The sequence below is a fragment of the Nomascus leucogenys genome, chromosome 5 (genome assembly GCF_006542625.1).
Source record: "Nomascus leucogenys isolate Asia chromosome 5, Asia_NLE_v1, whole genome shotgun sequence".
NCBI lineage: Eukaryota > Metazoa > Chordata > Mammalia > Primates > Hylobatidae > Nomascus > Nomascus leucogenys.
In genome coordinates, this window is record NC_044385.1 from 68,466,489 (window position 1) to 68,483,340 (window position 16,852).

General features: G+C 35.2%; 1 protein-coding gene across 5 annotated transcripts in view; it reads left to right on the plus strand.

Annotated features, from left to right (window-relative positions):
• DGKH (diacylglycerol kinase eta) overlaps window positions 1-15,583 on the plus strand; it is a 200,917-nt gene extending 185,334 nt beyond the window's left edge. For 3 of the 5 annotated variants that reach the window (XM_030813333.1, XM_030813332.1, XM_030813334.1), the window contains one exon: window positions 1,784-2,903. In XM_030813333.1, the coding sequence (XP_030669193.1) occupies window positions 1,784-1,873 (90 nt within the window). In that variant the 3' untranslated portion in view covers window positions 1,874-2,903. Of the gene's footprint in view, window positions 1-1,783 lie in introns of all 5 variants that reach the window. The other 2 variants (XM_030813330.1, XM_030813331.1) reach the window with 1 other exon arrangement.
• The last annotated feature ends 1,269 nt before the right edge of the window (window positions 15,584-16,852 follow it).

The window sequence follows — 16,852 nt, forward strand, 5'->3', positions numbered from 1 at the left end:
GGAAAACATTCTTCTCATTTTTTACCAAAATAGTAATTCTAAATAGATTCTACCTCCCCCAAAGAAGATTTAGTCTTGAGAATACAATGTATTTATGTCCTAAAATAAAATATTTAATATTTAAATATATTTTGTAGTTGGATACCTATGTTTTCACAAAGTGTAAAGATATTTAAATATTCCACTCAAAAACTCTAAATGTGACTGTAAATGCATGTACATTTCAAATTTGGGTAGCAAGCATTGGTATATTCCTCTAGGATTTGGCCTTGCTTTTAAGCTTGATACTTTAGCACATATTCAAGAAATGTATAGTTGCCTTAGGACTAATTTTGGATGCCCCGTGTCATAGGAGAAAATATTTTTCTGAGTTAGTTAAATATTTATGAAATATCTTGAAATTATCTCAAGTTTGGCAATAGCATTGGCTATGGAAAGAGTATTTTCCAGAAGGATTCATTACTGCTAAAGAACCCCAAGAGCTCTTAAAGGGTAAAGGGGAGAAAGAGAGAGACAATGACTGAAGACTTAAACCAGTTTGATCTATTTCATTTAATAGTTGAAAAATAAATAAATTACAAAACAGGGTGGATATTTGGAATCTTTATGTTCTCAGACAAGTTATTTTATTTTATAACCCTGTTTTTTTAGGCCATTTTGGAAGTCATCTTTTTAATAATTTTCAAATATTTCAATTTTTTTTGAAGAAGTTGTTTGACTTCACATATTAGCAAACTGACTATGCCTTTCACTTAAAGAAACTAGAATTTGGAGGCCTTAACTCTTTCTTTTAGTTTTTCAGAGAGTGAATAACTAGCAGTTATTTACCCTTGGATAGGTTTAATTTATTCCTGCAACAAATATTTGCAAAGTACTTGCTGTGCGCACTCGGCAGTCATCATCTATTTCTGAAAGTTAAATATTGAATTCTTGGCACTCATAAGAAGAAGTTTCTTTAAGAAGCAAGAATAATAATTTTGAGAGAAAAGAGCCAATAGTGTTTTGAGGGAAAGCATCAACCAACAGATAATTATGTTTAAGTAATTTTTTACACACTTACATTACAAAGTATAAAGACTGTTTAAATTAAATATTCCTCTCAAATCGAAGACTTGTAATGCAACTGCAAATGCATTTACAGTCCAAATTTATGTAGCAGGTACTGGTATCTTTCTCTAGAATTAGTTCTCACTTTTAAATTTAATATTTTAGTGCTGCAAGAAATGTTGCCTTAGGACTAATTGTGGGTGCCCTGCTGTCCCGCATCATTTTATTCTCAGAGATCCCTAAAGAGCCTTTGAGACAGAGAGAGAGGGAGAAAGAGCAAAGAAAGAAAGAGAAAAAGAGAGACAGAAAGAAAGAAAGAAAGGAAAGAAAGAAAGAAAGAAAAGAGAAAGAAAGAAAAGAAAGAGAGAAAGAAATAAAGAAACTAAATTGGTTTTGACTTTTAAAGTCAAAAGCCACTGTGTATAATTATGAGAATGTCACAGTTAAGAGTTTATGTAGAATGTGATTTTTTTTTTGTACCAGTTGGGAATTCTTTGGTGTCAGCTTATTTTTGTTTTATGAACTTATTTTTGTAGCTTTCACTTCCCGAATCACTGAATATAAACTAAAATGAATGAACTGAATGCTAATTATGTTTCTTGCTGGTTAAATATTTAATCCCCAATTTTCTATTATCAATAAACTTTTTTCCTTTTCTTTCATTTTTAAAATTTTCTTTCTGCGTTTTTTCTTTCATTTTTAATTCTTTCTAACTTTTCCTGTTCTTTTATTTTAGGACCTGGGGATACCGAAAGTGGGCCATGTGAAGCGAATTCTCCAGGGAATTAAAGAGCTTGGAAGGAGCACTCCACAGTCGGAGGTGTAATCATATTGGTGCTATTCCTTGGAAGAGAAGTTATTGCCACTTAATACAAAGTCCTTGGAAGCAAGTGGCTGTTCTTGTAGTTTTCTGCTTAGATAAGTAAGCACCACTGAAGCATTTCTGTGGCTTGATATTTTGCTGTGGGTGAAATTTTGATTTGAGGTATTAGAAAATATTTTTGTGCCAAACAATACATTCCACAAAGCCATTTTCTTTTTGTGCAAACCTGACATGTTCAAATATATTCACAATAGTAATAAGGTAGGAGGAATCTGAGACGATTGCATTGTCTAAAAGGTGGAATTGCAAAATGTTTACTTTCCATAGATCTGGTCTGATGGAATGTTCCTACGTGCAACTGCGTAACAATATGTGGTTAAAACTTCCTGGGTTTCATTACTGGGGGGCATTGGCCATTTTCTTAAAATCATAGGTTAGGAGACTAAAATATAAATTAAGTTGTGATTTGAATGTAGATTGGTATCACCTCCAACTCCTAGTGCTTAGCGGTCAAAGAATATGTTGAAAACCTTTCCAATACTATGAATGAATGCAAATCTTAATGCACGATGTTCCTGCCTGAAATGTCTTTCTTTTTCTTGCATGTCACATCTAATATTGTAACACTTTAAATAGCTTTCTTGTCAGTTTTAATGTTAATGGGATTTAATTTATTACTAAAGTACATTTTTGTTGGCTAAGGGCACTGCACTTTTCTGTTTTTTAATGTGGGATTTTGCATAAATATTCTGTACCTAAGACTTTGCGAAAGTGTGTCTGTGTCATAATCAACAAATGATATACATCATATGCAAGTCAATTTTATTTCAATCTATGATAAGCAGTAGGTGTGCACGTTAAGAAAATTCTCTGGATATTTTCATAAAATTACGTGCTCCCTTACCTGACAAAACTTGTTACAGCTTTCCAAACCAAAATTTCCACATTTTGTTTCTAATTTTTAATTTCAATTTAATAATTATTTAATATTCTATTTGAATTTATAATATAGTAAAGTGTTGATATCCAGGAATTCCCTGAGGTCCTAACTGAGATTTATATACTGACAGATAACCCAGACTCACCCGCTCTCTACAGTGACTTCCGACACGAACTTCCGAACAGAAGAGATTTAAATTTTTTCTTAAGGGCTTTATGTTGTTATTATTATTATCTCACTTAATTCTTAATTCTTATCAGGTGGATATTATTCTCCTTTTTCTAAACCACTCTACTTCAGTGTAGCTTATTATTAGAAGTTAACATTACAGTGATCAAATCTTTGAAAGCCAAAGGCATACGTATCAAAAAGTCACAAAAATATCCTTAAATAAGCTTTCTTTAGCCATTATATACCAAAACATTAATTATAATATTTTAAAATTTGTATATAAGAGAAATAAACAGGGTACTGACTCAGTGGTGACAATTTTTATGAAGTAGCCTGCTAGGTGCTTAATAGATATATATACACACAGATATATACATATACACATATATGTGTATATACACATACATACACATATACATTTATATGTGTATATATATACCTACATACATATAATCTTGTGATATGGCATCATTGATATTTTCTAGACAATTATTTCCCCAGTGTTTAAAGAGAAATACTAATAGGCGAGCGTTTAAAATGAACTATTGTCAGGTATATTATTTAATTATATCAAAGGAGTTTAACTGTTTGACCCTTTACTCTTGTTTATAACTTGGGTATTTAACTACTAGTAAAAATCACAAAATTTTAATGTCTTTAAAATAAATGACCCTGAGGGATTCCTGATCAAGTATGTCTGACTATATATTTTACCTAAGTTGTAAATAAATGGAAATTTTCCAAAGACAGTTATATCAAGTAGTTTAAAAAGAGTCGTGAGGCAGGGTGCTGTGGCTCACACCTGTAATCCCAGCACTTTGGGAGGTTGAGGTGAGTAGATCACCTGAGGTCAGGAGTTCGAGACCAGCCTGACCAGTGTAGTGAAACCTCATCTCTACTAAAACTACAAAAATTAGCCGGGTGTGTTGGCGGGCACCTGTAATCCCAGCTACTCGGGAGGCTGAGGCAGGAGAATTGCTTGAACCCAGGAGATGGAGGTTGCAGTGAGCTGAGATCCCACCACTGTACTCTAGCCTGGGTGACAGAGTAAGACTCCATCTCAAAAAAAAAAAATAGTCATGAATTACTCAATTATTCTAATTGTATCTGCACTTATGAAGTCAGAGGTCTCCTTTTTCAGTCCCTCTGATAGTCCCACCTAAGTGCTGTCCTGCTCCTGTGAACACTTTCCTGTGCAACCAAACAGTAGGTGCCAGGTTCCCAGAACTCTCTGACATTACAGATCTCTGTCCATCTCTACTAAAAAAAGGAAATATGAGGGAAAGAAGGGGAAGAACTCTAGCATAAATAATGTATTAATATAAATATGTATATTGATTTTCACCCCCCATCCCCCTTTGCTAATAGAAAAGAGTCTAGCTATGACGTGTCCCAAATTTAAGAGTGTGATGTGAAGGATTGAATTTTTGTTTGTTTGTTTGTTTGGTGATCTTTTCACTGGTAGGTAACATCTTTTGTATATGCTGTAAAGTCTCAGTTAATGGAATCCTACAGTGCATTTCTGGCTAGCTCGGTTGGTAGAGCCTGAGTCTCTTAATGGAATCCTTAATTACCTAGAATTTTCCTGCAAATGGCTTTGGATGAGGGAAATTCTACAAAATGACAATTTGGATATACTTTTTGTTAAATGAGAGCAATTTTCTCTGTATGCTTTGTCTATGCATGGCTGTGCAAGGCCCAAATGACTTCACTGACACCTGTTTCCAGGAGGGGGTCTTCAGAGACTCCTTAGGCTCTTGTCAGTATCATAAATAATTCCTCTTCTTAAAGCAGATGTGGTTACCAAAAAAAAATAAAAAGTAGGGAAGGGCTTCTCCATGGGATCGGATCACAGCTTTGGGGAGTGGGATGGGGCCTCTGTGCTTTGATCCATGCATGAGCTGGGGTGAGAAGTTCCCACCTGCACCTGACTGCAATGACTGTAATAGCTGGAATTGTCACCTCTTCTCCCTGATAGGCTCTTCCTCACCTGGAGGATCAGGGCTGGTGGGAGGGCAGGGAAGGGGAGGCCATCAGCCAGAATGTATTTTCTTTCAGTTCCGTTTCCTGAGGAAGAACTTGCTTTTAAAGGAGGAAAGGGACAGAATGAGACCTAAATAAAATTCCTGAGTATGCAATATTTCTCTTTAGTGTCTCTTCACCTCCCTTTCTGAGTTTCTTTCCTACATTCTGGCTCTTCATTTTCCCAATGTCCAATATAATCATGGTTGCTGAAATTCTCACTGCCTTCTACTTTCCTTTCCCCATCAATTAACCCACTACAAAATGACCCCTTTCATTTCTTGCTTAAGCATACATGGTGGGTCATTTAACTAAGTGTTAGGAAGAAAACAATTTAAAGACACTAATTTTACAGTTTGCATTCTGTAAAAGGATACTTGCTAGATAATCTAAATGAATTGATGGATTAGATCATTTAGGACTGTGATATATATTGTTCTTGCCGACAAGAAATGACCCATGAATGTCTAGATCTATCCTGTCTGATATTGTAGCTACATGTGGCTATCTAAATTTAAATGTAATTTAATTAAGCCAGGCACAATGGCACAAGCCTGTAATTCTGGTGACTCAGGAGGCTGAGGAGGGAGGATGGCTTGAGGCCAGGAGTTTGAGACCAGCCTCGGCAACATAGTGAGACCCTGTCTCTGAAAAAACATTTTTTTTTAACTAGCTAGGCATGGTGGCATGTGCCTGTAGTCCCTGTTACTCTGAAGGCTGAGGTGGGAGGATTGCTTGAGACCAGGAGTTCAAGGCTGCAGTGAGCCATGATCATGCTACTGCCCTCCAGCCTGGGCAGCAGGGCAAGACCCCTACTCTTTAAAAAAATTAATTTAATTAGAAATTCCATTTCTCAGTTGCACTAACTACATTTCAAGTGTTCAGTAACCATAGTGGACAGTACAGATGTAGAAAATTTCCATCACTGCAAAAATTCTATTGGACAGCACTGGTGTAGATCATTGCTACTCAAAATGTGATCCATGGGCCAGCAGCATCAATATTACCTGGGAGCTTACAGAAATGCAGAATTTCAGGTCCACTTCAGATCTACGGAATCAAAATCTTCCTTTAGCAAACTTTCTCAAATGATTAGCACTGGCCTACATCCATTTTATCCTTCCTTAGCTATTAGGGATGTGAGGTCCGAGGGCTTCAAAAGGTCCCCGGAATAGCTTGTTCCTTCATCCACTGTTTCCTATTCATTCTTCAGCTAATTCCAGCAATGAGCTGAAACTCATTCATCACCTTTGCTGAGTTTTCTTCTCAATCCTTATTCCTAATTCTGATTCTAGATGAGCCCTACCTACCCAGTGGTTGTATTTTGGTAGCCAATGTGGGACACAGGAGATTGGCGGACCAACACAGCTGGCCTCTCTCTAGCCCTCCCTCCACCTCTAAGTCACTAACAATCCACGTTTGCTCAGTTTGTTGACATGTGGCATGTTCATTTGTTTACAACTTAATCATGGGGAACATTTCATAAAAATATGTACTGAGATAAGTTAAAACCATGTTTAGTCTCCTACAACTTGTATATTTTCATTTTCTCTTATCAGTAGATTGTCCTTGTTGACATAGCTCATGCATGAGGACACATAGCAGTACACACACATTGAATGAATTAGTCATGCAAAAAAGAAAGAAAAGGGATGAACCAAGATGATTACAAGTTAATCTCATTTAAGCCCTCTAAAAAGGCTTGCTTTGCTAGATTTAGATCTGTTTTCCTTACGCTCACTTATCTTGATGTTCACATGGTTAATAATTCCTTAAAATAGTGCCTGAAAAATAATATTTCATATTCTTGACCCCCAAATAACAGTTTACTTAATTCTATAATAAGATTTTTCCCAATAAGACTTATTGTCAAGAATCCTTCTCTTAATAACTTTTACCTATTGATATAATGTACCAAAACACAATTGCCTAGAGATGCTTTAGTTAATTTTTATTAATAAAGAGGACAATATTTTTGTCTTCATGGAACTTATTTTTAACAGGAATCAAGGAAGAAAATATTATGCAGAGCTATGACTTAGAAAGTTATAGGGGCTGCCACTATACAGCACTTCTAAAGTAAAACATCTTTTATATCCAACTGGACTGTCAACATAGTGGACTTTCATGCTCTATGGATATGAATTCTTTAAGGATATAGCCCTTAATTAAACTGTAAAAACAATGCATCTCTCAACCTTGACATTTAGGATCTCTCCTGTCTGCCCCCTCTACGCCCCACTCCAATTAACTCATCCTACGTCTCTCAGATGTAAGTTGGGTAAGAGTGGGTTTGAAGTTTGATAATACAAGTGGCAGTTTTAAAACACCAAATTCTTTAGATCAGCCGAAATGAGGAGTGAGAAGTGAAAATTCCTCCACTAGTAATTGTTAGCCAATAGAATAGCCTCCCAGAGCAGTCCCCACAGCACTTGGTTGCCATGGGGTTCTCTCCTCTCACTGCCTGCCCCAGTGCCATGACGTCTGGGGCTTTTCTCTTCTGTGGCATCCCCTGATTGCTTTTGTATAGCAATCTCTGTGTCCAAAGTTAGTAATATGATGCCTTTGTAATAGGAGGCCTTCTTAAAGAAGTAACTGCAACTTTTAAAACGTGATGATTATTGGTTTTTATAATACACAAAGCATTAATTTTTTCTTATCTTATTTTCTCTTTATTATTTCTTTCCAAGTTTTGTTTGGAGACATTTATGTTAGAAGAAAAACTATAAAGTTTTATCATTGTAGAGAACAGAGATCAAAGACAGCTGGACTGCACCTGTTTGTATAATTATTTCTGATATTTTTAGGAAAAGAAGTTTAACAGAGTAACTCAGACTGAGACTGTTAAACTCTGTTCATGATAAACTCCATATTACATAATATAGGCGAACAGATTAATTCCCTCCATGTAACTAAGATATTCTATTTACATTATTTATATACTCTCTTAGTTTTTTATACACTTCCAAGTTTTAGTTGGAAAAATGAAAACCAAGCTACTACTTAAAAATTATTAAAAACTTCACATAAAATATTTCATTTTAGCTGCAAGTTATTCATTACATAGGATTTTATAAATAGTGTGGGTATTCCATAGGAACTGCATTTCAAAAGTGAATTAACCAAACCTAAAAAAAGGGTTACTTTTAAAATGCATTAAAATAAAGAAGTTTCATACTCAGTTGATAATGCCATTAAGGTAGGGTAATGCAGTTATATATACAAACTAAAAAGGAAAAAGAATATGTTTTGTTGTCCTTAATGTTTGATTGCACTATTGTTTCCCACAGCTTAGCCATATCTATTTCTGTATACCAAGTATTAAGCTGATATGTAGCTAAATATTTCTTACAGTTCTGGTAACTGGTAACTAGTGCTGTGAAAGGTTTTGGTATTGTAACATTCCCAGTTTTGTGAGTTATATATTGTATATTGAAGAAGACTAGTAAATTCAAGTAATATATTTATCTAGAGCTGGGAAAATATAATTATTTTCAAATCTTCAAGTAAGTTGTATCGAATGTTTTTCTTCCTCTTAAGTGAGATAAATCTCACTTTTATGTTAAAATATCTATTTATACAACAGGTTTCTCCTTTTGCTGTTATTAATTTTCATATTAAAATTTTTCTTATCTTTTTGTATCAAAATAATTATGCTGGCTATTCAAACTGCCAAGATGTATTTTAGTTTGCAGGATTTTTGGCAGACAAAATATTTAATAACAAATATAAAAGCTTTGTATATTTTGTGGCATTAGGAGCAAGAATTTTACCTTTGAATTTCTCTATGTGAGGCAGTGCTGGTATCAGCAAAGTCAGTAACAGACAGTATTACTTGTAATCATCAAAAGAAGGTTTCCACAAGTTGTATAAATCAGTGCATTTATTTATTATGTTGGGAAATTTAAGCTTTATATGAAATACATATTCTAGCTCTTTTCCTTTTTACTGCTGTTGCTTAGAGTGTATAGTTCTGTTGATGATTTACTTATGTACTTGAAGTACTCATTTCTGTCAAACAGATGCCCAACTATTTTCCTTTTAAAAAACTGTATTCTTTACTGTAATAGCAGAATAGTAATAGACACTCTGTTAAAAAAATAAGTTTCGTGTTTAAAATAAATATTTTTTAAAAATATAAAGCCAAAATGAAATCACCAATATTAAGGATTTAATGTAGCCAAGGGATTCAGTGCGTTATATTTTGCCAATATGTATTTTATCTTCATGTCACAACTTATTTTCTGTAGCCAATTCTCAGTTTTAGTTGAAGAGAGATCTCAGTGATTGTACTGCCAATATGACATTCAAATGAACGTTAGGAATCTTGAACCGTGGCTGAGCGCTGTGGCTCAGGCCTGTAATCCCAGCACTTTGGAAAGCCAAGGGAGGTAGATTACCTGAGGTCAGGAGTTCGAGACCAGCATGGCCAACATAATACAAAAATTAGCCAGGCGTGGTGGTGGGTGCCTGTAATCCCAGCTACTCAGGAGGCTGAGGCAGGAGAATTGCTTGAACCCAGGAGGTGGAGGTTGCAGTGAGCCAAGATCTCGCCACTGCACTCCAGCCTGGGCGACAGAGCGAGACTCTGTCTCGGGGGAAAAAAGAAGAATTTTGAACCCCTTCACATATCTAGCAGTTCTTGGTTCCAGGGTGGATATTTTTAACATATGTTTGCATTTGGTTCTGGGATAGTAACCATTATGGATAATTGTTTGTTTCTGTCAAGTCAGTGAGATTTTAATTGTTTGAATTATTTCTATTTAAAATTACTCTCAATTTAACTATTTAAAAAACTAAAAATTTAAAACATAATGGCACAACATACCACACAGAATAAAACACATGTTTTCAAGGAAGAAGAAAAAACTGTTTTGACTTAATGTGAAGCAGGGGTTTACCAAAGAAAATTGCTTTAATAAGCCCTAACTTTAACTGTTTTCTTCTATGTTACAGTGTTAGCAGTTGGTGTATTGTGTACCATTTAAGAACTCACAGGAGACCAATAATTAATTTACTATAATTTTAAAGGCAAAGAGTTTTATATTAATTTTACTGTTGCACAAGTGGTTATTGGAGGTGGGGAAAAAAAGAAAACCGGTGAGAGAAATTACATGGAAATTATAGGAAGAAGGAACTTGAGTTGGTTATTTGGCAAAGATTTGGGAACAAATAGTTTGAACATAGATTTCTTTCACCTTATATGGTAGAAACACAAAGTACACGTGAGCTGTATAGTGTGCTGAGCACACCCCCACAAAACAAAAAATATCACATTGATAAAGTCCGAGACTGTATCTAGATCTTAGCTTAACTAGTGAATTCAGGGAGCACATCCTACTGTTGAAATTTAGAAGTCAGTAAGAAGGTAGTTCAGATGACCTAATCATTCAAGATATTTGATGGAGTCCACACAAGGGTTTATGATATGGGGCAAATATCTGTGCTTTCTCATCTCAGTGATTGATGTCTGGAGAACTAGTCAGACACACTTAGCTGGTTCCTATAGAAAAACACCAGTAAATGTGGATCAGACCATACCCTGCAGACCAAGGAGATTTTCTTAAACTTGCTAAGCCTTTCTTAAACTTGATAAGTATTAGCAATGATAATTGCTAAATGGATTTTTTCCTTTCACTGAAACAACAAAACAATTATTGAAATTCACAATACCTAGAGATGGGAATATGGTTTAGATTTATCAAGTTCTGTAACTGACTTTGGCATTGGCTCATTGTGTCCTTTCTACAAGTTATGTTTTGGTGACTTGGTGTCCCCAGTTAGAAATGGCACACAGTATTATCAGTCGTTAGTACTTGGTAACGTTTCTTTTACTAAAGGAATTATATAAGTATGAATCATACCTAATTTTACAATTTCTTTCCCACGGTCATTTTAGATATAAAGATAGACTTCCCAGACGGTGAGGTTAGAAATTAGAAGTTCAAATTGATATCCCTGATGTTCAATTTAAAAATGAAAGTAAAGTTAAAATTAGTAGCATTTGTACCAGAGTAGATTATGGGTATTTTCATCTGTTATATTACAGTTCATATTATTCATTTTAAGATAGGCCAAAACTCACTTCTAAAATCTTCAAAAATTTTGAATAGTTTCATTTTTTCAGTACTTAAGCCAAACAACAATTTTATAGATGTGAATATATATTTTTTAAAGTTAAGTCCTTCATATCTTTTCTTAGTTTAACTCCCCAAAGAGGAAAATGTCTCTTTAAACTAGTAGTTAAAAAGATGGAGTATGTGATGTTCCTTTCTCTGTACTGAGTTCTGAATGTTTAATCCAGAGCATGGATCACTGACTGCATTCTCTGACTGTGGAATGGTATTCTTTCGTGCAAAGTAGTTTCAAAACTTCCCATAAAGAAACTAACTAGAGATTGTCTTTATTAATTAATGGAACTCTGGGTATGATTAAGGGAATTAAATTAGAAAGTAGAATAACCTAGTTAAAATCATTATATTAGTTATACATGAGAGTCAGTGAACGATGACTTGATTTTTACATGACATTTGAATTCTGTCACTATCTGATTCTTGACCTAAAGATTTCTTTGCTAAATCTGGTATTTATTATAGTATAATATGATAATTTGGAGCTCCTTTTGCATCTCACTGCCCCAAAAATGTTGGAATGCCATATGATACAGGGAAAAGATTGGAGTTCATCACCATGGAATTTTGACTTGTCTTAATGACACAAGTTAATTTTCATGATAATAGATCTCTAAATGATTAATCCAGAATGATTTGGTACAGCGACTGGAAGAAATTGTTTTTCTGGGAATTTGCTTCCCATAATGACCTGACATACAGGTGACCTTAGTATAATTGAAATTAATTATAATTTTAATTAGAACATGCTCTGTTTACAGATTATAATTGTGCAGCATTTTAAAAAAATATACATAATTATGAGGATGAGAGAATTGCAAACTTGAACAGTTCTTTTGTTTTCTCTCCTTTTACTTGAAAAGCTTTCAGAAAGCTTTTGAAAGATGACACAGTTTTCATAGCAACGGTATGCAAATTAGGTTCTTCTCCCAAGAAACTCATAAACCAAAGTATGGAATAACACAAATGCTTAATCTTAATCTTGGCTTTGGATTTTGTAAGCAAAAGCATTTTCCGCATCAATTTTTTTCAGTATGCAGTTGCATATTTCATTTTTTGATTATGTCAAAAGTTGAATTCTCATTTTATGCTATGTTTCTCATTAGTTGCAGTAAAGTGTTGATTTCATTGCTGCCTTTCAGGCCGTCGTCAAACAAACCCTCACCATTTTTCACTCCTGTGCTTTTGCCATAGGTTTTTTTTTTTTTTTTTCCAGCAACTAGTTTTTCTACTTTCACTCTTTCCCACCAGAGTGGTCTCTCTAAAACAAATTTGCTAAAAGTTCTTAAGTAGGCCCTTTTTTCTGTAAATTACAGAATAGCAAACTAACTCCTAAGCAAGATGAGTTAGTATCTATGACCTCGCCTCTTTCTTCCTTTTTAGTATCCTCACCAACCTTTCCTCTGTTGACTTTTGTAATCCAGGAATTTGGAACTACTTATGACTTAGTGCCTTGGCATAATCACATGCCATAGATGAACATGTTCAAGACTCAGTTCAAATTTAACTTTCTGTGAAGCCCTACCTAACTTCCCTAGGCAGGTATTTCCTCCATGCCTATGGTTTATTGAAACTTTTTCTATTAAAATAACATAACATTTCAATTACACACACACACACAACCTGTCTCTTCCACTGAATTTCTCTCTTCCCCTTTGTATTCTCAGTGTCTAGCTACACATAATAGGACTTTGATAAATATTTTTGAATGAAGGTAATATAAAACCCAAACTTCTCTATATTTGTGTACTTTCACAAACAAAGGCTTAGAATTCCACATGAAAGTCCACATGAGGTAAGTGTGCATTCATGAGCATGTGTGCACTCTGGGCAAACCAACAGAAGATAAACAGCAAGGAAGAGCAGTTGTTTTGTGAAAAATAATCATCTGTTAGCTGTAAGTCAGAAATATTGGCCAAATCAGAATTCTTGTTTCTCCAAATGAGGCTTCTAACATTTTCACATAACTGCCAAACTCTTATTTGTAATTCATAAATATGCCCTAAGATCATCTTTCTCTTTTATAGACATTTAGTGTATACAGTCCACATAAATACATATACTGATTACCTACAGACAATAATGAGACTTCAGAAAGAATCAAAAGCAATAGTGATGGTGGAATTTTTAAATAATATTCAGCTGGGGGGAAATAGACTGAGTTTGTGTGATTTCAGGTTATTTAGAGTTATTATTTTAATGTAAACGTAAGAAGGCTTGTGACTATTATCACCCTCTATAGAATATAAGGACTAAAAATAAAAACTATTACCTATGGGCCTGTTTTTCTTTGGGATTAGATAAAGCCTTTCTACCATATCACCAAATACTCATAAAGGCTGACACAGAAAGCTTTTCCAAGTTAATAATTTCTAAAATTAAATATCAGGGCCAGGCGTGGTGGCTCACACCTGTAATCCCAGCACTTTGGGAGGCCGAAGTGGGTGGATTACCTGAGGTCAGGAGTTCCAGACAAGTCAACATGGTGAAACCTCTCTCTGCTAAAAATACAAAAACTAGCCAGGCATGGTGATGCACACCTGTAATCCCAGCTACTTGGGAGGCTGAGGCAGGAGAATCGCTTGAACCCAGGATGCGGAGGTTGCAGTGAGCCAAGATTGCACCACTGCACTCCAGCCTGGACAATAGAGTGAGACTCTGTCTCAAAAAAAAAAAAAAAATCAAAATATTTGTAATTAACTGAAATGCCCTGTTCCTTCATTCACTCGTTAGACTTTTCTACCTGCTCTATACTTGGCACTCAATTAGATTCTGGGGATACAAATAAAATAAGACAAAGCTCCCATCTGGTAGAGTCCAAGTTTGTTTTCACAGTTATTTTTCCACAGTCTGTTTAAGGTATTAGGAGGACTTTTATAAACCAAGTGTTTTTCAGGTTACTTCAGAGAGGAGTCTCCTTCCACCCAAAAAAACTAACCAAATTATTTTATCATAAAGAGGTAATCCCATTTTTATGTGCACAATTTTTATATTTTTGTGTCAGCCACCAATAATTTTGACTGTTTTGTCAAGTACATATTTCATCAATCCTATTTCCACAGCCATACATGTGATCCCAGTGACTGATTGATCTGTAGAATGTGAACTCACATTTAAAGTTTATTTTAGGAAGGCATATATGCCTTTTGATGACACACACACCAAAATATGTAAGAGCTGTGCATGGTAAACCCACAGTAGAAGGGAAAAATTAATGCTTTCTGGTATACTTCAGAGGCTCCACTTGAAGATGTGGGTTGATGTTTCCTTGATTATTTTGAATGAGGAGTAGGCGGTAATAATATTTAACAGACAGCATACGTATCTAAGCATATAGTAAATATTACTAGTACTTGTGTGCCATGAGGCACTGATATATAGGTGAAACAAAATATTTTTAGTTATAAAAAATTCTCTAGATATTTATGGATGGTTAGACAATAGGGTTCCTTCATGAGACGGAAAAAACTGTATCTTTATTGTCAGTAAGTATGGAAAAAACCCGACTTGTATGTATATTCACAGTTTGATAGGCTTATTTTGAAGTCATTGTTTCCCATCAATATTAAGTATCATCCATTTCTATGTTCTCTAGCAAAAGAAAATGCTTAGTGTGATACAGCTTTACTCTTTGTACGACTTTGTACAAGGTCCACAAAAGGAGGAGGCTCAAAAGATTGGACACTTTACCCTGACATTCAGCACATTCATTTTATCTTTCAATAAAGATAACCAGAAATCATTTGCCTCTTGTTTATCACCATGTAGAAAACACAAGAGTATAGTTCCTTTTGTCCCTTACATTGGAAAAGGTATTTTAAATTTAGCCTTGCTGTATTATTTATAGTTAGGAATTTACTACATTTTGGTAGTCTGTTTTGAAACTAAGCACTTGTGTCTGAAAGATGCAGATAATATCTATCTATTTATTACACAGTGGGCTCTGTTTGCTGCAGAAAAGAGTGAAACTTTTAACTGCTTAGCACACTTGCCAGTGAAATATACCTGACAGAGCAGAGGTTATAACTTTGGTCTAATTACTTTTAATAATGGTAAGACAACGTGAGTTTTGTTTGTTTACATGCTGTTTACAATGGCATAATTTTTAAAATATATACAATGGAGATATTTATTGCCTACTATTTTAAAGATGTTTTATGTGTTTTCACCTTTGGAATATATTGTTACATTTCCTTGTACAGATAATTTGGGTGGCTTTGTTAATGTAGCTAGTAATTTTTATGACTACTAAGTGACCAGTTTTCGGTGCCTTTTATTGTGGGATGCATGATTATGTATTTATTGTACGGAAGTCACTGATGTGTGTATTTTTGTACTTTGCTGAAAGTAATGGTTGATCCTGGTGTACATGATGATGAAAGACATCTTTCCCAAAGGGCACTGGCTTGAGATCGTCCTTCTCAAATAAAAAGAATGCATTTGAAGAAAGTGTGAAGTCTACGTTGTTTCTGGTGGGAAATCTTTTTTAAAATTAAACTTTTAATTTTGAGATAGTTGTAGATTCACATGCAGTTGTAAAAAATAGGCGAGACTCCATCTCAAGAAAAAAAAAAATACAGAGAGAGCTCGTGTACCCTTTACCCATTCCCCCCCCCCCCCAAAGGTAACATCTTGCAAACCTGTAGTACAGTATCACAACCAGGACATTGAGATGCATAAGGTCACAATGCTGAACAGTTCTATCGCCACAAGGACCCGTAATACAGATCCCTCATGTTTCCCTTTTATAGGCACACCTACTTCCCTCTTGCCCTCACACACTTCTTAACCCCGGGCAACCACTTCTATACTTTTATCATTTCAAGAATATTACATTAATGGAATCATACAGCATGTGATTTTTTTTCACTCTAGAATAATTCCCTGGAGATTCATGTACATTGTGTGTATTGATAGTTCATTTCTTCTTATTGCTGAGTAGTCTTGCATCTAGTGAAGGAATTCTTGAAATTCTTGATTGTAAGAACATAATTTGGTTTACGTTTATAGTAATCATTCCTTAAAGTTCACCTCCCCCAAAAAATCACACGTTAAAAGCCCAGTGCATGACAAGTGTTGTCTCTAGTGGTAATGATCTGTGAATAGCCCTTTAAGATCACTGTCTGGTGAGGAAGAAAGAGTATTGTAACACAGAGTGTTACGTGCAGTGATAAAAAATATGCCATCAAGTATAGGGGAGGACAAAGGAAGGGCAGAGGTAGAGAAAGTTCAGGGGCACCTTCCTGGATAGGGGACATTAAGTCGAATCTTACATCAGTTAGCCAGGTGAAGTATGTGTGTGAGAAAGGCGGAGAGGACAGTGCAAGCAAAGACAGGCAAGCAGCATGGAGGGTAAAACATGCTGTTGCTGAAACATAAGGGAGAGATAGAAGGTGGAACTGGAGTAGGCAAGGGCGGAACTAAGCAATCAGGTTTGAGCCCTGGCCAAATCCGTGACTTCTGTTGGTGGGATTGACGTGAAGAGAGCAGAGGACAGGGAGATCAGTTAGAGGTTATGAAAGAAGTTTGGGTGAGAAATAGCAAGGGACTTCTTTAGTGCAGTTTTTGTGGAAATGGAAAGGAGGGAACAGATCTCAGAAATACTCAGGTGTAAATGGCCGTACTTGAGATTGGCTCTGGATGGATGAGGAGGAGAGAAGAAACAACAAATCCCAGGTTTCTGATAACCGAAGAGGGAAACATGAAATTTAAGTTCAG